Source organism: Anabrus simplex, chromosome 1 (genome assembly GCF_040414725.1).
Source record: "Anabrus simplex isolate iqAnaSimp1 chromosome 1, ASM4041472v1, whole genome shotgun sequence".
NCBI lineage: Eukaryota > Metazoa > Arthropoda > Insecta > Orthoptera > Tettigoniidae > Anabrus > Anabrus simplex.
In genome coordinates this window covers 567072820-567099939 of record NC_090265.1, presented here as the reverse complement: position 1 = coordinate 567099939, position 27120 = coordinate 567072820, and the positions used below count along the sequence as shown (strand labels likewise).

The window sequence follows — 27120 nt, the reverse complement described above, 5'->3', positions numbered from 1 at the left end:
CTTCAAATCTAGTTCAAATCTATCCAATTCGTCCCTCCAGAAATTGTGAATACCACGTTAAAAGAAAGTAACAGGCACATTCACACACTTTACTCTCGTGACTCGCTCAGTCTTTAACAGTTGCGGTCTGATCCTCGCCTAACAATCATGAGTCTTTCCAGGCGAAATCTGCAGACGCTGGATGATCCATGACAAAACGGGGCAGCTATCGGTGGGAGACACACTCCAGTTAATGAAGTTCTCATCTGGAGAAGTTTACAGAGCCATTAAAACCCACAAAGCCTGGTAGCAAGCAGGAACCTAGAGAAGCTGGATCCAATCATTTCATGCTGCGAATCTTCCCGTGGCGTTGCGCCCCATATGGAATCAAAAACTCTGGTGGTGGACAATTCTCGATACGCTTTGATCATTCAGCAGCAATGACCGAATGTATCCTTCCCGAACACTACCACGCAACAAAGGCAATAGGAGGAATTACCCGGGATCCGATGTTTGAAGATTCCTTTCAGGCATGTTCTCGGCTTTACGTCCCACTGACTACTTTTACGGTTTTCGGACAGGCATGTTCTCCATAGCGTACAGAAGATATTCGAACTCAGGCATTCAAAAGTACCATGGCTTGTGTTCTCCGGCGACATCTGTTGTAGGACCCATGAAGCGCCCACCCGGCGGGTTCCGGACTTGCTTGGTCACACACTGAATAGCCTCTTCTTCCAAATAGCACATTAAATTTTGAATCAGTGTACAACAAACGGTCAAGAGGAGACCGTTGGCTACATGACACTTTTAATCGCTTTTTACGACAGGTCATGATTACAGGAGGATTTCCAATTCACGAGTAGAATTGCGCAGTCCAGGATCCTGCCAATGCCGCCACTTTTGGTCGCCTACTATGACAGGCAAGATGTACTGAGGTTGTATTCTATGCCTCACCCACGTTAAAACTCTCACTCAGGCGAGGCATGCATACTTGGTAAATAGTCTCTTTCTCTTCAAAGACGAAAACTGCTTGCTTGTTACTTTCATTGTGGTAACTGAAATTAGTCCTTCGATACCGTCTTATGTGTGGAAGGTATTAGGCAATTCATCTTAATAATGGGATGCATTTAAGTTCTTTGAGACACATTGCTCGCAAATTTTCGGTTTTGAATACTTATGATCTGTCAGCTGGGGACGAGGTTAACAATCAGAATTTGACATCATGCGAGGTGTCGAGGCCTTTAGAGTTTTGATTGAGGACAACGCTTATTCTTATTCCATTCTCTTAAAATATGATACATGCATAATATAATATTTACATTGATTTAGGGAAAAGAAACAATAATAAAACTCTTGCACCCTGAATTTACACAAATTTATTTGTAGTGATAATTGTGCGTTACATAATACCTGTAATGTGAAACAGAAAATATTTCATTGATGTGCATCTCCTAGTCTTCATATCTCTTGCTCAAATTTTGGTACGTACTTCGAATCCATTCAATATCTGAATCTGAAACTGTAAGCACGAATGAATTAATTAGTAGGTGTCATAATAATAATAATAACAATAATAATAATAATAATAATAATAATAATAATAATAATAATAAATTTGGAGATAACTTTACGGTTCACTGGTTCACTAACTGATGATGATGATGATGATGATGATGAAAATCGTCATCATCATCATCATGGTGTTGATGTTTGTTGTTTAAATGGACCTACAATCTAGGTCATCGGCTCCAAATGGTATAAGGTCCAATGAAATGAAATCAAAATAAAAATTCTGAAAAGTATGCACTGAGTAGAAATTAAAACAAATGATGATGAAAAATGAGTATGGTTTTAAAATAATCAGTGGAACTATTTCTCAGTGCCTTAACGTCGGATAAAATTATATAAAATAGATATTAAGGTAGAAAAGGGCATTTCCTCGAAGTGCTATCTTATATATCTTTCAAAATAGAAATGGAAATAACACAACAAATGCGAAAAGACAAAGTAAAACAGAATCAGTAGAATAAAACGTAGTTAACAATCAAATAAAAATAAAAAGCGAGTAGAAAATACACTTTTATTGTACCATTTCATTGCCCGATTTGCGTCATGAGCGGGAGTTACGTCCCTAATATTTGCCATGCATCGCGATAAAAATGTCGGAAGTTATATAATGAAAGAGTATATTCTAGAGAGAAAATGCAGATATAACAAGTCAAGTAGGCCATGAGTTAATATTGCGACGATCAGACCTAAGGAATCCAAATGGCCGTGAGTAAAAAAATCAGATTGTTGTCCCGAGTAAAAAAAAGACTTCACCTTTAAACAAATCGTATTGATCATCGGAACGAAACTGTAAGCAAGAATCGGTATACAAGAAAAGAAGAGGTTGAAATCGGAGAAGAGAACTGCTAGTAGTATAATTACGGCGGTATATGAACCATAAATACGAATTAAAAGCATCGGGCGTGAAAGAAGTGAATGGAAAGAGGAAGACATCGCCCCGTAATAGTTGGCAATACGAACTCATAGCTGAAATCTTTAAAAAAATTTAGAGATCGGCAGGTTATTGTTCAAGCTAGCGACAAGCAAGAAATACTTAAAGTATTGCACTAAATATTGCATCTTGACGAGTAATTTACTAGAGAGATAAAATATATTCAAAATTATTTATTTCCTGTCTGGAGAACGCATCTAATGCTATCCTTCATTATGTTTCCATCGCATGTAATCGACGGAGATATTATGGCTGAGTAAACTAAGAGAATGGGGTCACAGTCCCGTGGGAGCCTTACCAGCCATCATCCACACCCGAGGCCAGTCACCAGTAACCAACGATGACGTGAACCGCAACTCGAGTCGGGAGCCAAAGGAGATCCAGAATGAAAACCATCCCAGTCGAATAACGAAAACAAGATAAGTCAAGTTCCATGGATTTATTTTTCGTAGTTAAACTACTTATATTTGGATGAACGATAGTAAATGACTACTTTAATGTATGATTGTAGTATGGTTAATGTTTAATTCTTCAAGATAAAAGTTCCATGAATAGTGTCATTAAAAAGGAATCCATATAACTTCTTTAGAATATGGAGTTAGGTAGTCTTTGACATCTCAAATCTACACTCAATGAGTAGGAATGCTTGTTTATTTTATGTAAAGCTTTGAAAATCGACGTTATCAATGTGATTCTGAAGATTTATGCCTTTCATTGTGTAATTCAACTCCAGTGCAATGCAGAATGGTATAAGACCGTCTTCTAGATTAATAGAACTTAATTTAACGATAACCTGACACCAAAAGTAAGTAAGTAGAACCTGAAGTATTAATACATGCGTTCTTTTGCTGGGGATATGTGATTGCTTGTGTTACGGAATACTGTAAACCCATGATGTGTGATGGGATTATGTGAATGGAATATACGTATACTGCGCCATATGTAAAGCAAGGAATGATTTTGTTATATGGAATCGTTGTTATGATCGATGATTTTAAGAGATTATAGGCTAAAATAATGGATATACGGAAGTGTATAAGTAATGAGGAGTTGTATAGATAGAACGCGTATTTGGTGAAATACGACTACATTTGAGCAGTTGGTAATATTTAAGCAACATAACGCTAATGTTAGGTTATAGTTGATGTTTTCGACATGTGAATTAAGTAGCGGTATACGAGGTCGGGTTATATGGCACATGCATACGATTGTAAGAGGTTAATAAACTTACAGGCTACTTGTGGTGTACGGTCATCGAAAATTATATCCTAAAACAAGGCATTTACGATTGAAAATTAACATTTTTTTAAGAATCTCACATAATAAGCTAAGCCCAAGTTGATTTCCTGTCAAGCGCATGTTTGGAAGGAGGAAACGTCTTCATGACTTAAATGACTACTGCCCGTAAACAGATAAATTTCCGATACCATTTTCTGTCTTAATTTCGCGAAAAGATGATTGTTTATGAAGGGAAGTATGGCATTCCTAGATGTTTGACTAGCTTGTTTGCACATGTGTGTTACGGTAGGCTATTCCTACTTATTTTCAGGAGGTTATATGACTAAATTAGTTTACCTAGTATAAATAATATTTTATTTTCGGTTTTATTTGAGTCGGTATATAGCTGAATGGTAATTTTTGACCATATTTATGGAACTTACTTATGTTGTTATCGTTATTACACGATGAAGACTTGAGAAAACAAAGAAAGCAAAGATAATACATATGAATTTCGTAGGGATATTCAATGAAAATCAGATGATATTTCAATAATGTTTAATTGATAATTGAGTGATACTTAAATAATGTTCTTGATATTTCAACATTATTTCAATGGTATTCCAAGGTATTTCAGTCATTTCAATGACATTTCAATGAATTTTAAGGAATATTTTAACGTTATTTCAACAATATTCCAAGGTATTTCAATCATTTCAATGACTTTTCAATGAATTTTAAGGAATATTTCAACATTATTTCAACGATATTCCAAGGTATTTCAGTCATTTCAATGACATTTCAATGAATATTAAGGAATATCAACATTATTTCAACGATATTCCAAGCTATTTCAGTCATTTCAATGACATTTCAATGAATTTTAAGGAATATTTTAACGTTATTTCAACGATATTCCAAGGTATTTCAGTCATTCAATGACGTTTCAATGAATTTTAAGGAATATTTCTACATTATTTCAACGATATTCCAAGGTATTTCAGTCATTTAAATGACATTTCAATGAATTTTAAGGAATATTTCAACATTATTTCAACGATATTCCAAGGTATTTCAGTCATTTCAATGACATTTCAATGAATTTTAAGGAATATTTTAACGTTATTTCAACGATATTCCAAGGTATTTCAGTCATTTCAATGACGTTTCAATGAATTTTAAGGAATATTTCAACATTATTTCAGCGGTATTCCAAGGTATTTCAGTCATTTCAATGACGTTTCAATGAATTTTAAGGAAAATTTTCAACATTATTTCAATGATATTCCAAGGTATTTCAGTCATTTCAATGACGTTTCAATGAATTTTAAGGGATATTTCAACATTATTTCAACGATATTCTAAGGTATTTCAGTCATTTAAATGACTTTTCAAGGAATTTTAAGGAATATTTCAACGTTATTTCAATGATATTCCAAGGTATTTCTGTCATTTCAATGACGTTTCAATGAATTTTAAGGAATAATTCAACGTTATTACAATGATATTCTAAGATATTTCAACCATTTCAACGACATCTCGACAATGTTTAGGGGATATTTTAACAAGATTTCAGTAATATTTCAATGAATTAATAATATTTCAAAAATATTTAAACGATATTTTAATGTTATTTTCGACGATATTTTTATAATATTTTAAGAAAATATCAATTGTATATCAATTTGGAATTGGAATTCCTAAGAATGTAACTGAACATGTAAATGTAATCATACTTCATTCCAAGTACAATGGATTTTCAATAAAATAGGAGAAAAGGATTTGAACCGGAATTCTTACTATTTATTCATTTCATTATCGTAAGAGATATCAGATGGAGTACTTATAAATAATCAATGGATAAATTCTAGGATCTATTTTCTTATTGGCTACAGTTAATCGGAAGTGGTTTCGCGGACGGACTTGGGGAAGAGGCTGTGCATTTCTCAGTTGAGTCCACGTTAAAAAGGAAAGTTAATTGAAATGTGTATCCCTGAAAGGTATTGTGCAGCGAATGAATATATAGTTTGACAACAAAATATGATTCTCATGTGGTATTCACCGAAATAAGCCAGTATCGATGCAGACAAATGAATGCGTATGTCGGATGGGATTAAATATACAAACGATTTTCGCAAACATAGATAATTGTAATATTATTTGGTCGCAGACCTAAGTTGATGTAATTATTTTTATTCCTATCTGCGTGACGTCATGGAATTTTCAGGAGATGATTATATTTATTTGACCATCCAACATATTTTTATTAGATTATTAGCCGGAGCAAATGAGGCAGTTAGGGAAAAGGCACAATACGAATGATGTACCCCCGTACGGTGCATTATACACGATGAAACGGACCACTACCCCTCATAACATGGATGACGGGGTCTGCTGACTGCTCGTCATCTCGTAAGCTGAGGGAGATGGTACTCGAGAGTTGTAGACTACGGCGCAGACTGGCCAGGTCACGCACTCCGTAAGGATGTGTACCACGGTAAGAAGACCGCCGCAAGTACCCACCGGGGGCTTATCCCTTCAGTACGTCGGAGTGCGTTGTTATACCGTGGCCAATTCGAAGACGACATAATACCACTGCTTCGCACAAGAAGCCCGAAGGATAGTCTTCCATACCTTCGTAGTTCCTTTCATCGCTCTCAGCGTATTTGTGAACGGCCTGGCCTGCCATTCAATCTCCCAATGGGACATAACCCAGTTCATCAGCTGAGAACGAATATCACCGGCTGGAGCCTTATAAAACAACGGGAGCAATGTGACCGCCTCCTCGGCAGTCTTATCAGCCAACTCGTTTCCCTCTACATCAGCGTGAGTTGGGAGCCAAATGAACGTGGTTCTAATGCTAGCATTCCAACACCCGGCAAGCATTTTCTCGATCCACTACACCAGAGGGTGCCGAGGGAGACATGTATCAATAGACTGTAGCCAGCTCAAGGATTCAATACACAGAAGAAAGCGCCGTCGTTCATTGGACAGCGCGTGCCGCAGAGATTCAAATATAGCACAGAGCTCCGCTGTGTACAAACTACAGTTTTCTGGTGGAGGAGAAAGAAACTTGATATTGTGGACAACGAACGCACAGCCTACGTTCGCTTCCGCCCTCGAATCTTCCGTTTAAACAACTAGTGAATTTGATAACCGGCTAACAATGAACTGGAAGAGCCTCTGATAAATGAAGGGATGCGTGCCTCTTTTGGCACATAATGAATATCACCGGCTGGAACCTTGTAATGTGACCGCTTCCTTGGCAACCTTATCAGCTAATTCGTTTCCCTCTACATCAACGTAAGTTGGGAGCCAAATGAACGTGATTCCAACACCCGGACAAGCAGATCCTTTATGTCTTCCAGTTCACTTATGTGTCTACTGATAGACTTTACCACCTTAAAATCTTGCCTATTTGGTAGCTACCAGGCTCTAACTTCATTAAGGCCACGGCCGCATCCTTCTCTATTGTAGCCATTTCCCATCTTCTCAATTAATTAACTTGACGTTTTTCACTATATACCCCCAAATAGCAAGCTTAAATATTGCGTCTTTACTATCAAATTATATGGAGGACGAATGTCTTGCCTACCTGTTTTATGGTCAGGATTGCATGCATTCTCGCACTCCCTCTCTGTGTCAAAGCTGAAAATAAAATACCAAATAACATGTGTCACATAATGTTCATAGTAGGGTGTACATAAAATTGGAAACAATGAAACTATATACTGTACACCATGCTTACTTACTGGTTAGCATAATCTGGGTTTTTTAGTCCTTCAGGTTCAACAAAATTCAAGAAGCAGGCCGATTCCTCGTGGTCGTAGAAGTAGATGTTCACAAAGTTGTCAATTGGTCCTTCTGAAGGTGGAGGGTCCTTCAAGCATCTTGGGTCCCTATCCTGCGCCATCACTGCGGACAAGAGCACAATAATGATGATGACGATAAATCAGTATTTTAAAGGGGCCTAACATCTAGGTCATTGGCCCCTAATAGTACGAAATAAAACGAAATGTAATGACAACTTAAAAGTCGAAAATGCATCCACTGACCAGAATTCAAAACGTGATGATGAAGAATGAATGGATGAATTTAAAATAATCAGCGGATCCATCCCACAATACTATAAGTTGAAAATAATTCCAAAGTCAATCCACTGACTAGAATTCAAAAAGACGACGGTGAACAATGCTTATCAACTTAAGACAATCAGCATTTCCGACCCCCAATGCCCCACCTTCCCAGAAACAATCTTAAAACAATAGTATTACTTACCAAGGGACTGTTTCCAAAGCACAATCCTGAATCGATGATGCTTGTTGTCTAAAGGGGTTCAAAATCCAGGTCAACAGCCCCTCATAATGGTACTTATCGCTAGTAAAGTAGAACCATGGTATTTGTCGTGTTGCGGTACTAATCAAAAGTAGCGTAGACTTACGGTGTTCCACACATTATGGTATTACTGACAAGTATTGTACGTCGCACAGGTAACGCATATTGTAATATATTCAGTTAAAATTATCAGATTTATTTCTAGAACTTACGATTGTAAACCATTTGATTATAAGCAGCTGTATTAGATTGTCACTACGTCAGGATTGGACGATGTGTACGTCATTGGTTCATGTGGTCGTTCAAATAAAGCTTCCTCATTGGCTAATCTTATCTCGCCTATCCACAGCCTAAGCTTTCATTTGACCTCGAGTCAGTCGTCATGTAGCCTGCACCTGTATCATTCCGACTCCTTAGCTGATGTGGTACTTTAAAAATAACGTGTACTTCTACTGATTATCTACCTCAAGGTGTTCCATACGTAAAATTTGGCGACGAGGCAAAAGTCATCACATTGCAGCGACTGCCAGTGCTTTCTCATGGAAACAAAACGTTTCTCGTGTGCTTTCACAGTGAATGACGCAACATAGTATAGTAGTATAGTCCGATGTATCGGGCCTCCTCCTGAAGCAACGTAATATTGGGTATGCCTTTCACTCCATGCCCTTGGACAACAGCTTTTTCGCCGCCTTTTCAACTTTAGCTCACTCATATCACGCCATGTCTTTAATTGGTAATATTGGACCTTTTGACAGTTCGGAAGAAACTTGGTGCTTTAAAGGAGACCCAGTAAAACTAAACCTAAGCCAAATGCAGTACCTAAGTACCATAAACCTAGGTCAATACCATATTCTTTAAGAGAAAAGGTTGAACAAGAGTTGAAAAGTTTAGTGGATGAGGAAATTATTTCCCCAGTATCTTCAAGTGAATGGGGCACTCCGATTGTTCCAGTATTAAAAAAGAATGGTAAAATCCGTATTTGCTGAGATTTTAAGGTCACTTTAAACCCCTTTCTAGAAGTAGATAGACACCCAATACTTAGAATTGAAGACATCTTTGTTGTCTTACAAAAGGGAATTAAGTTTTCTGAAATAGATTTGTCATCAGCTTACATGCAGTTGTGGTTAGACGAAGGAAGTAAAAACTATGTACTATAAGTACACATAAAGGGTCATTTGCTTACAACCGTCTTTGTTATGGAATCTCGTCAGCACCGGGTATTTTTCAAAGAGTTATTGAACAAATACTACAAGGTATATCAGGTGTGGCCTCATTTGGGCTGAAATGGGTCTAACTACAAGTTCTAAAGATGAATTAAAATTTCAACAAAGGTTATATTTTCAAAACTTAACAGTGGTGACATAGAATTTGAAAACGTAACAATTCAACAACCAGCCAAAATCAGGTACAAAGAAATTATAAGTGTTAAGGGATAATTACAAAATCTGGGCATCGAGCCCCACAATTACAATCCTTGAGCTATTAGCCCAACTTTACCAAGGTACAAAATTAAACAAAGGGGCAGAAAACCCCATCATACCAAGGAGCACTTGCCCCTAATTACAATGTCAAGCCTCCTAGAGGCACGCAGAAATCAATTTTACAAGCCTATCAAAGGCCACAACAAACTTCACTCCTAACTGCCCTCAAGGCACACATATAATGGTACAGGGGTATCTCGTACCCAATCTACTGGGCCTTCTCAGGAAGGAAAACCAAACGAGTTAAATAAATGGCCCAAAATACAAACTTGAATGGAGGCGATTACTTGCACTCCTACACTACAGTATTTTTTTTATTTTTAAAACCTATGTGGCGCGAGGCCAAAACCCAGGGGCTAATCCCAAGCTAAGGAGGTGACCCGTGTGAGAAAACTTTAATATATTAAGGAAGAGAAGAAACAGTTATAAAAACGTCACCTCAGTTTCAAAATGAAGGGGAGTTCGAGATGGTAAAGCACTCTCTATCCCCGCTTTACAGTAAAAGAGATTTTACATAGACAGAAAGGAATTTACATTATAAAAGGCAGGTTACATACTAAAAGTTTCGAACCCTCCCCGAGAGTTAAACTGCTGAGCTAGCACGAAATGAAGATGTTAAACGGCCATTACCTTGTTGAAGAGCAGCTGCTTGAAGAAAGAGGCGCTTCCCGCACCCTGCTACATATCCACACACAGAGTTAGATGTTATACTAGTGGCCCCGAGATAAGAAAATCAGCCGTTTTTATACCCTCGTGGAGAATTCGAGACCTTTCAATAATGAGTAGACACACCCCCTCAATTTTATTGGGTCGCTAAAAGTTATGCATCAACATCGAAGAAGAAAGACACTATTGGTCAAAAATTAATTACAGAAATTAGTGATTGGTTAAATTCAAAACAGGCGGAAAGAAAGGATTAATGTTGCCAACCCACAAACCACAGAACAAAATTTAGTAAACACAAAACTTAGGAAAACAAAATCTCTTCAGGAGAGTACATTCCATTACACCAGAGTGTATTACCATAGTTTTTGGTAGAGACATCTGTTAGAGAATGTCTACATTTCTTGATCCATGAACAACAAAAGCAATTCAAAAACACTCAGTTACATCTTCTGATAAACCGTAGAATTAGTTCAGTAGTAAAGTTCAGAGCTTCTCATGTAGAGGAGTTTCAATTGGCGCAAGATTTGAACTTGCGTCGTGGAGATGTACCGCCCGGTACATATTCAGTTAAAATTATCAGGTTTATTTCTAGAACTTACGATTGTAAACCATGTGATTATAAGCAGGTGTATTAGATTGTCACTGCGTCAGGATTGGACGATGTGTACGTCATTAGGTCATGTGGCCGTTCAAATAAAGCTTCCTCATTGGCTACTCCTATCTCGTTTATCCACAGCCTAAGCTTTCCCTTGACCTCGAGTCAGTCGTCATGTAGCCTGCACCTGTATCATTCCGACTCCTTAGCTGATGTGGTACTTTAAAAATAACGTGTACTTCTACTGATTATCTACCTCAAGGTGTTCCATACGTAAAACATATCTACGGTGTTTCTCACATAATGGCACAACTAATAGGCAACGCAAACCTATGGTGTTCCTCACCTAGGTGTATGAATCACGGGCGTCGGTATTCCCGTGGTGTTCTTCACATAGTGGGTACTAATCACAGGCAACGCAGACCCACGGTGTCGCTCATGTAGTGGTACTGAAATGGCGAATGGCTTTTAGTGCCGGGAGTGCCCGAGGACAAGTTCGGCTCGCCAGTTGTAGGTCTTTTGATTTGACGCCTGTAGGCGACCTGCGAGTCGTGATGAGGATGAAATGATGATGAAGACGACACATACACCCTACCCCCGTGCCAGCGAAATAAACCAATTAAGGTTAAAATTCCCGACCCTGCCGGGAATCGAACCCGGGACCCCTGTGACCAAAGGCCAGCACGCTAACAATTTAGCCATGAAGCCGGACATAGTGGTACTAATTACATGCAACGCCCATACCCGTGGTGTTTCTCACATAACGGCACTAATAACAGGCAACGTAAGCAAGTGGTGTTCCGCATATAGTGGTACTAATCACGGGAACCGTAAACCCACAGTGAACCACTCTCTGCTGCTACTAATCACATACCTATTAAAGTAAACTCATGTCCTCATCCCGAGGTGGTGCAGCTCTTTTCAGGCACACCCCTATGGAGGTGAGCTGCATGTACCATTTCAACCAACCCTCCTGCCATTCTTAAATTTCTGGCAGTACCGGGAATCGATCCCGGGCCACCGTGGACGGCAGCTAATAGTGCTAACCATTACGCTACGAAACATACCTATTGTGTACGTACCATAGTCGCCCCTTTTTAGTCACCTCTTACGACAGGCAGGGGATACCGTGGGTGTATTCTTCGTCTGCGTCCCCCAACCACAGGGAGTAGTGAGAGAGAGAGGGAAAAAGGAAAAAGAAGGGATCCGTCACATCGGAAAATGAAGTAACGGACGAAGAAAGGCAGGGGCCACGAAGGGCGTGAAAACGAAAGACTCCCTAGGCCTCGAATGCTCTAATACCATATCGTGGTCGGAAAAGAAGGAGAGTCGACCAAGGGAGGCTGGACATTATAAATGAAAGTGAGGATTCTGGCACAACTAAGTGAAAGCAATGCCAGGACTCAGCTAAGGGTCTCGTGGTCACCAACACACACTCCCAAGTTGAGTGCCCCTGGGGCCTATTTTAGTCGCTTCTTACGACAGGCAGGGGATGCCGTGGGTGTGTTCTTCATCTGCGCCCCCACCCACAAGGGGTACTATGAATTTCAAGTAATCAATGGATCTAATTAGTAATGCCTTATTTTCTTAAAAAATGATAGCAAAAATACACTGACTGACAGAGCAAATGCAACACCAAGAAGGAGTGGTCAGAACTTTATGCCAATTGCAGGGTAGACTGACGTCACTGAGGTATGCTCATGATGTGAAATGCGCCGCTGTGCTGAGCACGTAGCGAACGATAAATGGGACACTGCGTTGGCGAATGGCCCACTTCGTACCGCGATTTCTCAGCCGACAGTAATTGTAGAACGTATTGTCGTGTGCCACAGGACACGTGTATAGCTAAGAATGCCAGGCCGCCGTCAACGGAGGCATTTCCAGCAGACAGACGACTTTACGAGGGGTATGGTGATCGGGCTGAGAAGGGCAGGTTGGTCGCTTCGTTAAATCGCAGCCGATACCCATAGGGATGTGTCCACGGTGCAGCGCCTGTGGCGAAGATGGTTGGCGCAGGGACATGTGGCACGTGCGAGGGGTTCAGGCGCAGCCCAAGTGACGTCAGCACGCGAGGATCGGCGCATCCTCCGCCAAGCGGTGGCAGCCCCGCACGCCACGTCAACCGCCATTCTTCAGCATGTGCAAGACACCCTGGCTGTTTCAATATCGACCAGAACAATTTCCCGTCGATTGGTTGAAGGAGGCCTGCACTCCCGGCGTCCGCTCAGAAGACTACCATTGACTCCACAGCATAGACGTGCACGCCTGGCATGGTGCCGGGCTAGAGCGACTTGGATGAGGGAATGGCGGAACGTCGTGTTCTCCGATGAGTCACGCTTCTGTTCTGTCAGTGATAGTCACCGCAGACGAGTGTGGCGTCGGCGTGGAGACAGGTCAAATCCGGCAGTAACTGTGGAGCGCCCTACCGCTAGACAACGCGGCATCATGGTTTGAGGCGCTATTGCGTATGATTCCACGTCACCTCTAGTGCGTATTCAAGGCACGTTAAATGCCCACCGCTACGTGCAGCATGTGCTGCGGCCGGTGGCACTCCCGTACCTTCAGGGGCTGCCCAATGCTCTGTTTCAGCAGGATAATGCCCGCCCACACACTGCTCGCATCTCCCAACAGGCTCTACGAGGTGTACAGATGCTTCCGTGGCCAGCGTACTCTCCGGATCTCTCACCAATCGAACACGTGTGGGATCTCATTGGACGCCGTTTGCAAACTCTGCCCCAGCCTCGTACGGACGACCAACTGTGGCAAATGGTTGACAGAGAATGGAGAACCATCCCTCAGGACACCATCCGCACTCTTATTGACTCTGTACCTCGACGTGTTTCTGCGTGCATCGCCGCTCGCGGTGGTCCTACATCCTACTCAGTCGATGCCGTGCGCATTGTGTAACCTGCATATCGGTTTGAAATAAACATCAATTATTCATCCGTGCCGTCTCTGTTTTTTTCCCAACTTTCATCCCTTTCGAACTACTCCTCCTTGGTGTTGCATTGTCACTGTCAGTCAGTGTATTAAAATAGAATAAGGTATTGCCTTCAAGTGCAGTCATACATATCATTCAAGTTAAAAGTAAAATGAAGTATAATAGACAAAACAAAATCAGATTTAACACAATAAAACATACTTAACAATAAAATAAAATTAAAAGCAGATAAATGACCCACTTTTATACACAATTAAACTGGCCACTTTCCCTCATAAAACGGATGACGAGGTCTGCTGACTACTCGTCGTCTCGTAGGATGAGGGAGATGGTACTCGGAAGTTTTCGAATACGGCGCAGATCGGCCAGGTCCACGCACTCCACACGGATGTGTACCACTGTAAGATGAACGCTGCAAGTACACTCCGGAGGGCTTCTCCCTTCAGTAAGTAGGAGTGCGTTGATATACCGTGACCGATCAGAAGACGATATTATTCCACAGCTTCTCTCAGAGAAACCCAAAGGGAAATCTTCCATGCCTTCGTAGTTCCATTTATCGTTTTTAGCTTATTTGGAAGAGAGGTGGTCTGCCACTCCTCTCTCTGAGATACAATCAAAAGTTCCAGTTAAGAACGAATATCATTGGCTGGAAACTTGTAAAACAACGGGGGCAGTGTAACAGCCTGCTTGGCAGCCTTACCAGCTAACTCGTTTCCCACTACAACCATGTGGCTTGGGAGCCACAAGAACGTGATTCTGGTGCTAGCACTCCAACACCCGGCCAACAGGCCGTGGATCCGCTGCACCAGAGGGGGATAAAGGAAACATACATCAACAGATTCTAACGGGCTCAAGGAATCGGTACACAGCGGGTAGTGCAGAGTTTCAAGGATAGCATAGAGCTCCGTTGTGTACACACTCTATACTCCAGGTAGAAGAAGAAGGGGAACCTGTTATTACCGACAAATAACGCACGGCCTATTTTCGCTTCTGCCGTCGAACCATCCGTGTAAAAACTACCATATCTGGATACCGGCCAACAACGGACAGGAAGAGCCTCCGAAAAATGGAGGGTCCATGTTCTTCTTTGGACCGGTGTGCACATCTAGGATTGTTTCAGGTCGTTTGAGAAGACACGGAACCGAAGGTACATCAAACAATCTGTGAATGTCGTCAAAGAATATACCAACTGGTTGCGTTGCTCGTGGATAAACAGCGTACAGACGACGGCTTCCATTGTGGAATACGCAGGGATAACTTGGGTGAAGTGACATCTGTCGGATGTACAGGCGGCATACCAGATTCAGCGAGCAGGCTGCAGTGGGGATTGTACGGAATGCCGCCGATGTCAAACTAACCCCGCTATTGTGTGTGCTATTCAGTTTCTCAAGGATGCTTTGTCTTGCCGATCCAAATGCTGCACTGTCGTAGTCTAACCTTGATAAAATATTTGCTCTATAAAATCGTAGGCGCACCGTGCGGTCTGCTCCAATGATGATGATGATGATGTTGTTTGTTGTTTTATTGGGCTTAACAGGTAGGTCATCGGTCTCTAATGGTACGAGATTCAACGACCCACAAGCAACGCAGACCCATGATGTTCCTCGCATAGTGGAGCGAATTACGGGCGCCAGTATTTCCGTGGAGTTCACCACTTAGTGGAACTAATCGCAGGCAAAGTATACTCATGGTGTCGCTCACATATTGGTACTAATCATAGACAATGTAGACCCTCGACGTATCACTCACTATGGCAACGCCCACTGGCAACAAAGACTCGTGGTGTTCCTCACAAAATGGTACTACTCTGAGGCAACGCAGATCCATGGCTTTATTCACATAGTGGTACTAATCACGGGCGCCAGCCAAACCCGTGGTGTTTCTCACATAGTGGCACTAATCATAGGCAACGTAGACCCCTGGTGTTTCCCATAAAGTGGTACTATTCATGGATAACGCAGGCCCATTCTGAACACAGTGGACCCGGCCAGTGGAGTACACACGATAACATCACAAGCAACTACCAGACCCGTAACGTTTCTTACATAATGGTACTGCTCCTGTGTAACGTAGAACCATGGTTTTCCTCGCAAGGTGATGCTGGTCGCAAGTAACGTCCACACATGTTGTTCGGCACGTAATGGTACTAATCACAAGTAGTCTCATGGTTCTAATCTCATCATCCTTCGGTCGCCCCTTTTAGTCGCCTCTTACGACAGGCAGGGGTATCGTGGGTGTATTCTCCGTCTGCGTCCGCCACCCACTGGGGGTGGCCTGCCCCAAATAGGAACCGCTAAGAAACTGCAAAATATTAAAGTTCTTAGCACATTTAGCTTTTAACTAACGCACGTGTAACCCCCATGACTATTTACTGTCGAAAAGGAACCCAAGAAATCGGTAAGTGTCAACTACAGGAAGAGCGACACCCCCTGGACATAGATCGGGATGGGGGTGAAGTGCGTGCTTCCGGCAGAAGTGAACAGCAGCGGTCTTTGCAGTTGAAAATCGAAAGCCTCCTTCTCGGGTCCATTGTTTCACTCTCCTAATAGCTTGCTGTATTTGCCACTCTGAGACTGCCGTATATGTGAACTACAATGCAGGGCACTCCATTTTCATGAACATGGTATTGCAACGATTCCGTCCCTACTCGAACACGGAATGCACGGAGGGACAAGAAATTCGCAATAAAATCCGGCAAGTTACCTCGTAACCTCCACTGATGTAGGACTGAAAGGATTCCATATTGGCATATGGTGTCGTAAGCCTTTCTTAAACTAAAGAAAACAGCCACGAAATGCTGTTTTCAGAGAAATGCAACCTGGATAGAACTTCCCTGGCGTACAAGTGGTCAGTACTGCAGCGGGTGGCTCCAAAACAACATTGGTACTCGGAAAAAAGTCCTGTTTTTCCCAAACACCGTACAAGTCCGCGATTTACCGTCCTCTTAAATAGTTTACACAGACAGTTACTGAGACAAATAGGTCGATAACTTCCTCCATACTAACGATGTTTGTCAAGCTTCAGGAGAGGAATTACTATTCCCTCTCACCACTGTGACGGAAAATCACCCACTATCCAAATTCGGTTGAGCACCCCAAAGAGGCTATCCTCGCTGTATTTCCATTCCGTAAAGGCACCTCATAGCAATATGAAGATTAAGTGGCAAAACTGAGATGATGACGCTCTGCCTCCAGGTTCAGAGCCAGGAAATAACGATGGTACTTCCTGGAACCAGACTCATTTGCGGAATGACTTGCTAGAGGGTGAAAAATCGTGATTGAATCAGTGACGATCCTGCCTGCAAAGGACATTCCCGGTAGTGAGTATGGTCCTTGTACTCCGGAAATACTTCAAAGTTTAGTTCACACTTCATATGACGGTGTATGTGACGACACACACGATGCATATCCTTCCCATGAAGCTTTCCTCCTCTGTCGAATAAGAACTCGCGCCTTAGTGCGGCGTATTTGAACATTAACAATTTCACCACAGTACGCTGCCTACAGTTGCGTTTATCATCGCGACGTCGCTGTTTTATAGCTGATGCAATTTCTTTGTTCCACCAAGGAGTCCCAGAAGAGGATGGAATCGACTCCTCAGCAGCAGCAAGAATAACTCGTTTGATACATGTCTTATCGTCCCCTGCGTTCCGAATATTCGCGTCGTTAAAACAGCTTTGGGCAATCAGCACTTTTAAGAATCCAGCGGTGTGGAGCCTTCGTCGATTTCTGTTTCAACAAATTAACAATAATGTGGAAATTGTCACTGTCAGAGAGGTCATAGTGTATATCCCACCAAAACAGGAAAATGGGCGCACGTGTGCATAGAATAACGTCAACGCGCGAAAATATACCGTGCGTTACGCTGAAATCTGCACCTAAAATGCATAAATCGAGGTCCCTACCTCTGCGGCAAGGCATTTCAGAGCGCCATAATGGGTGAAGTGCGGTAAATCACCCGGGAAGAGTAAAGGATAATGGAGCTGATCTATACGATCAGTTACATCATTGATATTAAGAGGCTAGCCAACATCTACATCCATGGATTTAGATGAATGTTCGACATCCATCTCTTCATTAGCGGACGAGGTATTAACTCGAGACTTTCCATGACGCTTTACGGTGGTGAGCTTTCCTCTTACGAGGGGAGTGCACTGGTTTAGGTGGAGATGAACCTGGTGGCGCTGATGGATATCCTCCAGATTGGGCGGAAAGTTTCCCCTTTCGCACGAGGAGTGGAGTAGTGCCTGGTATCTGCGTCCCTCTTCACCGCCTTCGTTTTTTTTATTTAGACGGCCTGGAAGGTGAATTTCCAGCCGCCGTAGACGATGCCACATCTGCCGGATTTGCAGCATTCACCGATTCTTGGGGGAAGAAACCTGGGCTTCCTTTGTTGAGCCGATTTTGGATTCCCAGCTGTGGTCGAAGGCTGGGTGGTCCCCACCTTCAAGTTCATTCTCTTCGCAGTTTTCCTCACAGGAGCACTGAGATATAGCGAACAGTTCCTGTCGCGAGAGGAATGAAGACCAGGGCTGTTATTGCATCTGTAAGGAGATCTGCACACATCCGAGCTCTGAGTTTCTCCTCCACATGTACCACATACAGACTGATTCGAACAACGAGATACCATGTGTGCGAATCTTTGATACTACCGCATGGGAGACGGAATGTAGGTCCTCACATGCAACGACAGGTTGTAAACTTGACTTTATCTGGCAACGCTGGCAATTTGAAGAACACAATGAACGCACCCGTGGCAACGTCTTCACAGCTGACTTTGCGCGTAATGCGCCGGACGTATGTCTAACCACTATGCTTCATGTCTTCCATCAACTCACCGTCAGTGTCCAAGATGATATTACGGTGTAATATAACTCCACCAACCATATTTAAGTTTTGTGCTCCTCCACTTTGACGGGGATTTCACCAAAGTAGTCGAACTTGAGTAACTGATCAGTCTGAACTGCTGTGCGCATTTTCAATAACAAACCACCCTCACGCATTTTTTTTTCAGTTTGTCGTAGTCACCTTCAATGTATCTACATGCGACATAACGAGCTTTGCTGCATAACACACGCTGGACATAACGACTTTTGCAGCAGTTCCGTTATTTGTCACTTTTAAACATATGGATTAAATGGCCTTTGCTCACGTATTACATTACTGGATTGTGTATTTTGATGAGCTGGATACAATGGCGTTGATAACTCATTTTGAGAAAAAATGGACATAACGGGGTTTTGCAACTGGACGACTCATTTAGAATCCACCTGTTCTTGGGTAGATTTTAGGGCCAATATTGTTTCTAAACTCCTGAATTGACTGGGGGTTTATACGAAACCGAAACCGTGATTTTTCACTCCCACAAAATATACACAACCAAACTTAATGGAAATCAACCTGCCTTAATGGAAATCAGTTTCTAAACTTTTTTCTCGCGTGCATCATTTCGATACGAGGATTAATAAAGGAGATATCATTAACGGACCGTTTTTCGGTACAAGTCCCATCGGATTTAATTCAAGAGTGGGTGCGTGTAAATCGTATTTCTTACAACTTGAAAACTACTGGAGATATTTCAACCAAACTTCATATACTGCATCTACTTGTCCAAAGGTAGATTTTTACGTCCATACAATATCAAATTCCCGGAATGGACTGGGGGTTTATAGGGAACCGAAACAGTGATTTTACTCTCCCACAATATATACAAGACCAACCTGACAGGAAATCAACAAACCTTGGTGGATATCTATTTCTAAAACTTTTTTCTCGTGTGCATTTCTTCGATAGGAGGATTCATAAGGGAGATATCGTGGACGGTCGGTTTTGCAGGCTAAGTCCAACGGATATAGCCAAAAGGTGTTGTACGTGGAGCAGATTCCTTATCTATATAAATAAAATCGTAACGACCGTGTGTCTGTACAATGACTATTTTGGCGAAATTTTCATTCAGTTATCCGTTCAGGTGTAATAATGACCATCTGCATATTTTTTTAGCTTTGATGTCTGTCTGTTTGTCTGTTTGAGTTATAACTTGAAAACTACTGGATATGCTTTTTGACAGCAGCCATATTGCATCGCAAACCTCAGTGCTGCCCTCTTTAGCTAGATACCTGTGGTAGCAGACAATTCCACGTGACAGCAGCCATCTTTAATCAAGAGAGCACCGTGCTGCCCTCTATGCGGTGGCGGCAAATTGAAAAATTCCACGTGCTCTTGTTTGGAAACAAACTCACGTGCTTTTTTGACAGCTACCAACCACCATCTTTAATCAACAGAGCACAGTGCTGTACTCTTTAGCTAGATACCTTTGAAATGTGGTGGCGGCAATTTGAAAAATTCTATGTGCTCTTGTTGGGAAACAAAGCTACGTGCTTTTTTTTGACAGCTGTCATCCGCCATCTTTAATCAATAGAGCACTGTGCTGCTATCATGCGGGCAATTTCGTTAGCTGTCATCCGCCATCTTTAATCCAGAGAGAACAGTGCTGCCCTCTATGTGGTGGCGGCAAATTGAAAAATTCCACGTGCTCTTGTTTGAAAACATACTCACGTGCTTTTTTGACAGCTGTCATCCGCCATCTTTAATCCAGAGAGAACAGTGCTGCCCTCTATGTGGTGGCGGCAAATTGAAAAATTCCACGTGCTCTTGTTTGAAAACATACTCACGTGCTTTTTTGACAGCTGTCATCCGCCATCTTTAATCCAGAGAGAACAGTGCTGCCCTCTATGTGGTGGCGGCAAATTCCACGTGCTCTTGTTTGAAAACATACTCACGTGCTTTTTTGACAGCTGTCATCCGCCATCTTTAATCCAGAGAGAACAGTGCTGCACTCTATGTGGTGGCGGTAAATTCCATGTGCTTTTCTGACAGCTGTCATCCGCCATCTTTAATCTAGAGAGAACAGTGCTGCACTCTATGTGGTGGCGGCAAATTCCACGTGCTTTACAAACCTATGCGCTTTTCTGTCATCCACCATCTTTAATCTAGAGAGAACAGTGCTGCACTCTATGCGGTGGCGGCAAATTCTACGTGCTTTACAAACCTATGCGCTTTTCTGTCATCCACCATCTTTAATCTAGAGAGAACAGTGCTGCACTCTATGTGGTGGCGGCAAATTCTACGTGCTCTTATTTGGAAACAAATTCTACTCGCTCTTCAGCTGTCATCTACCATCTTTAATCAAGAGAGCACCGTGCTGCCCTCTTTGTGGTGGCGGATAATTTGAAAAAATTCTTTTCGACAAGCAGCCATCTTTAATCCAGAGAGAACAGTGCTGCCCTCTTTAGCTACTTACCTTTGAGGCGGTTAATTTGAAAAATTCTTTTCGACAAGCTGCCATCTTTAATCCAGAGAGAACAGTGCTGCCCTCTTTAGCTACTTACCTTTGAGGCGGTTAATTTGAAAAATTCTAGCTGCCATCTTTAATGAAAAGGGCATCGTGGTGCTATCTTGCGGGTAATATTTTACGTCACAGCTGTCATCCACCATCTTGCATTGCTAACCTTAGTGCTGCCCTCTTTAGCTACTTACCTTTGACAAGCTGTCACCCGCCATCTTGCATCGCAAACCTCAGTGCTGCACTCTATGTGGTGGCGGATAACTTGAAAAAATCTTTTTGACAAGCAGCCATCTTTAATCAACAGAGCACCGTGCTGACATCTTTAGCTACCGCCATCTTACATCGCTTACCTCGCTGCTGCACTCTATGTGGTGGCGGTTAATTCGAACAAGTTTAATCACGCATCGGGTAAGCTAGAGTAAGCACGTGCTGTTGTGATGACATCATCATACATGTTTAGACTTGTCCGTTTTCTTAAGAGTAAGTCGATGTAAAGGAATGTGGTAGCGGTAAATTCGAACGAGTTTAAACATGCATCGGGAAAGCTAGAGTAAGCAAGTGCTGTTGTGATGACGTCATTGTGCATGTTTAGACCTGATCGTTTTTCTTAAGAGTAAGTCGGTGTAAAGCAATGCAATAAGTACAACATTTTTTGAATGCGATCAAATATTTATTTACAAATGTACTACAACAGTGTTCGTTTTTGCTGCTGACAAGGTTGGTGTGCTTCTTAACAACGTATGCTTCCGAAATGCCTCCTGCAACATTCAAATTAAACAAAGCATTTAGAAATATATTATACTAAGTATGTTATGCTTTACAGAGAAGATCATGTACTTCTTACCTTGCTGTTATTCCTTTTCGGAATCATCATCATCATCATGAAGTACTAGAGAAAGTTCATTCATACACTGTGTACAGTGTTCAATCCTCGGATTTGGTCCATCCCAATCATCATCACCATTTTCTCCTCGATGCTTGTAATGTCGCTCACAAGTTCTGCATAAAGCTACTTCGATTGACATCTTACTGTGTAGAGGAAGGATGTCCCAAAAATTATGTACGTAAGAGGCAGCGTACGTATATAAAAATCCTGGTGGTAAGTATTGAATAAGATGTTTCGGCATCGATGATCTACGTTTATAGAACATCTTAATAGCCTCACTCACTCGTGAAACATAAATAAGATGTTGCGTATGAGCATGCAAACAGCATGCACATTTACAGTTTTGTTCCATAGCGTACGATGTCGAAGCACACACTAATGAAAATGATAAAGATCTATTCTTATTTATAGTCTCGTAACAATATTCGTTAGCGGATGGTAAGTAACATCACTCACATGAATAATAAGACAATAGGCTGCTGTGTTAGCAGGAATGTTTTCAGATGTTTCAAATTCTAAACGAATATCAACTGGAGATTCTTTTATAGATTCTTCATGATAAGAGCAGTCTATAACTACAATCGGTGCTTTATTTTTAAATTCTTGAGGTGTAAATAGCGGACGATCTTCTTTCTGATAATACGATGATTGAAATTTACAAAACATGTCATAGAGCATCCCAAACTTATTTTTCTCAAAGTTAATGTCGATGTTTTCGTAGGGATACGTAATTCCATTGAGATATAGTCTAACGTGTCTTAATTTGCAGTGATCAAACAGTGAGCTATCTTTTTCGTGATTGAATTTACGATTAGTTTGAAATCCAAAAATAATGTACAAGGGCTTCTCAGTAAAACGTGATGTTTTAACTGCCCAGCTATGCTTGTTTGTAGGTGGTAACACAGGATATTCATGCAGCTCCCAACTTCTAAAACGTATAGGTAATGGTGTATCATTTTCTACAATCTTGAGCAATCGAAGTTTTTCACGATCAGATAAGGTTACATGTGGGATCCGCCACAGTATACGATGCAGTGTTATTTTCGATTCTACAGGTGTTTCTACTGCTTTAAGAGAATTGTAATCACTTCGATCACGGATTAGAATAAGCTCTTGTTTTACGTTGATTATAATACGTGTAAAGTCTTCTGCGAATCTAAAAATATGTTTCAGTGATAACATACCCGTAAAAGTTCCATCCTCATTAATCATCCAGTTGTTAGTAGATTTTGGACACCATCCAGCCATCCGCAAAAGATTACTTTCTTCATCACAGAAAGAAGGGTAGAGTTTCATTGCGCTTGTAATACCAACATTCTTCGTTCGATCTATTTCAACATTATTTACTTCATATCGCGCTTCAGAAAAGAGAAAAGCTAGAGCATGGTTGTTTAGTTGTGAAGTGCTTGGTCCACTTCCATCAGACTTTTCTAATCGTCCTTCAATATAGAGGTAGCTTTCGTGTGGTAAGGTGTAAACATCTTGTTGATTAATAATAAAATGAATTTCATCATTGTTATTTAATCCAAACGTAAAAGGTTGATAAGAATGAAGCTCACTTCGTACTACACCTTCACGACTTTCTACTGTATTCGTAATGTCTAGCATTTCTTCCATTCTGTTGTAGTAGTGTATATCCTAAATCTTGGAGTATCTGCTTATGGGTATCTGTTAACTCGATGAGTCTCTGCACACATGTAGTATGCCTTCGGAATGTACACCGTGTTTTATAGATGGTTTTCATACTGGTTTAAGATGTAGTTTGTAAGCTACGTACGCGTGCTGATCTAAATGAATAAGCTGATTATGTTTATTTACAAGTCTAAGAGTAATGTTGCTAATGTGTTTTACAGACACAGGATGATAAAGAACTACTGCTGGTTTCTCACAAATAGTATATCCACGTTCCTCTGTAACAATAAAGTCGTGCAGGACGTGCGAAGGTTGTAGATTACTATTCAAGTCTGTAATAATATTACAAGTAATGTTCACATTATAATCATCGAAGAGTTTTATAGGTTGATCAGACTCGTAACGTACGTTCGGTAGGAGCTCCCTCGATGAAAATCCAAGCAGTGGACCAATCGAATCAGGTTGTGATTTGAAGTCAATCTTAAATGATGATTCAATAACACATTTGTGCGTAATGTTGCTTATAGTGATTGAGAACTTGTAATTATGATTACTAAAACTATCTTCCCCAAACTGATCAATTAACGTACTTTCAATATAGTCGTGAATATCATCTACTGTATAACTACCTGAGGGTAGTGTTAGCACATACTCATCGTAATAGAACTTGTTTAAACCATCACGCACATTATAGATTTTATTGTAGCTTTCAAACGATACTAGTCCAAGACTATGCGGCTGATAACCAAGTTCGATTGGCGGATTAAAATAGATGGTTGTTTCAGGTCCTTCTCCACGTACAGCAAACGTTCTTTCACTGTTCGTCATCACGTAGACACTAATACACTTTCTCTACTGTCTGGGTTTGATATAAGAACATAAGACATAATCGTCCGCACATGCGTGTATTAAAGTTTTGCACACGGTTTTTATTGTAAACAATGTCTGCACTGCTTCCGAAATAACGTATGAGCTCAAAAGGAGGAGGTAAATCTCCATAGCTATCAAAATACCATACTTTAGATTTACGTTTTACATAAGCAACGTAATGAGTTCCAGGTCCACGACTGTCGTCCAAGTTAATTACGGCACTTTCACGTTCACGTGGACGTGCTGGTAGTTCATCACGCATATACACTCCTCGAAAATAATGAATTCCTAGTTGTTTAGCAAACGTAAAAACTTCATCATGCGTTAGAGCTCGATATGGCAGTGCATTCAGTAGACGTTTTTTGGAGAAATGTAGATACCAAGCCCTTTCTTGTATGGCGCTAGCTTCATGTTCACACCTTTGCCTCGTAACGCAATTGCCTCCATCGTCTTGTTATGACGTTCACTCTCTTTCAACTGTTGTTTCGCTTCTTCTACAGCTTTGACAGTTCTCGCTACAGCACTAGCACCACCTAGCAATGACCCTAAAGCTGCTAAGCCAGCAAACAGCGCAGGAAGAAATCCTCCTCGTTTTGGTACAGGAATAATTCGCGCACGTTTACTAAATATTGCTCTGCACTTTGGAGAAATTCTCGCTCTTGCTGCGCGTAACGCCTTAGTAATAGCTACACAAGGATTGTATTCCCCTCGAATAGCTTTTTGCGCAGCCTTTATAACATCTTTCCATCCAACAGTTTTTACTTTCTTCTTCTTCTTCATGTCGTTTGGATATCGTTGTTTCACCATGCTGGACACGACCTTACTAGTCAAGAGCAAATCATAAACTAACCGTTGCCTCTTGTTTCGTTTAATATATATATTATTATTACGTACTTTATGATTCAGTTATCATGAAGATTATAAAGCAGCAAGACACGCTACCTGTTACCGACATTGTACCACATCTCTTACCTAGTTCTAGTACAACTACAAGAAAACGTCATGGAACGTTGTTTCCTTTTACTGTGCGATGTATTATATCAGGTCCGTCGGGATGCGGTAAAACAAATCTTTTACTCACACTTATTACTTCTGTAAATGGTATACGCTTCGAGAATATTTACGTTTTCGCAAAGTCACTCTATCAGCCGCTATATACTATTCTACAAACTGTAATGCACGATCTAGTTAAAGATGGAATAAGATATTTTAAATTTAATTCACATGAGCAAGTACCATCACCAGACGATGTGCTTCCTAATTCTCTAATGATCTTTGATGATGTCGCAACAGAACAGCAAAACGTTATTCGTGCATTCTTTAGTATGGGTCGACATAAATATGTTGATTGCATCTATTTGTGCCAAACCTATTCTCGTGTGCCTAAGCAGTTGATACGCGACAACGCGAATGTTATTGTGCTTTTTCGGCAAGATGAGCGCAACATGCGACATGTGTATAACGATCATGTTAACACTGATATGACATTCGATGACTTTAAACGTATGTGTGCTAAATGTTGGTCATTACACCGTTACAGCTTTTTAGTTATTGATAAAGAAAGTGATGTACAGCATGGACGATATCGCATGGGTTTCGATCATTTTATATGCATTAACACAGAATTACAGTAACTACTTGATTAAAAACCACCATCATGTTAACATCTAGCAAGCAGATCACAAAACATATCATCCAAGCTCGAAACAATATTCGACGGAAATTTAAAGAGCTTAAACGTATTCAAGCAGACACGGATTTATTTTTAAAAACACAACTAAGTACACCACTCAAAGAAATTTTTAATTCTACTTCATTACCGCAGTCTACTTCAAGTTTTGCTTCTATGCAAACATCATATCATAAAGAGAAGCATGAAGAAGAAAAGCATGAAGAAGATACGGAAGAGAAGAAGCAGGATGTAGATCAAGAAGAGGAAGATAAGGAAGAAGAAGAAGAAGAAGAAGAACTTAATGATGCATCACCATCTAAGCGTGTTGAGTTTTTAACTACAGATGTTATTGCAGAAACACCTACTACATCGACGCAAAATCTACCATCTTTGTCTGAGGTTATGATTACACCAGAATATCGCAATCAGTTTAGAACTTTTATTCAAGATACCTATGGATCTCTCTTTGCACCTTATATAGAAAAACTTTTTACAGGACAAACTGACACTACCTATGGTATTCGCTACGAAGATGACTGTTTCCGGATAGGAAATTCAAATGTTAAGATTAATAGCAACAAACTCATTGTAAAAGGTGTTACCTATAAACCTACGAAAGGACTCTTAGAACTTCTTTTCTCACGAATACCTGACAAGGATATAATTTTACAAGATGATCTTAAAAAGTATAAAGCAATACTTTTTGCTACCGATGCAACACGACGTAATTACAAGAGAACAGAAGCTGTAAATGCGAATAAGAGTTACAAGTATCTAGAGTTTATTTCTAAGCTGTTTCCGACTGCACGTTGTCTAGACGTTATCTACAAGCCTTTGTTGCCGTATGTGGATGTAAGATACTGGAATGACCCAAACTTACTCGTTGAACGATTACAACTTTTAAGAGCATCGCAAGAGGCTGGTCACACTGGTCACGGATCAGAAATTCTAGAAATAGAAAGAGAACTACGTTATGCCGGTATTATTTTATAATGGCTCGT

General features: G+C 41.0%; 1 protein-coding gene across 3 annotated transcripts in view; it reads right to left on the bottom strand.

Moving 5' to 3' along the window:
- Positions 1-1345: 1345 nt before the first annotated feature.
- LOC136870206 (uncharacterized) overlaps positions 1346-27120 on the bottom strand; it is a 97208-nt gene continuing 71433 nt past the window's right edge. For 2 of the 3 annotated variants that reach the window (XM_067144903.2, XM_067144904.2), the window contains exons 2-4: positions 7450-7612; positions 7293-7345; positions 1346-1498 (exon numbers count right to left, since the gene is read on the bottom strand). In XM_067144903.2, the coding sequence (XP_067001004.2) occupies positions 1431-1498; positions 7293-7345; positions 7450-7612 (284 nt within the window). In that variant the 3' untranslated portion in view covers positions 1346-1430. Of the gene's footprint in view, positions 1499-7292; positions 7346-7449; positions 7613-7975; positions 8101-27120 lie in introns of those variants that run through there. The other variant, XM_067144906.2, reaches the window with a different exon arrangement.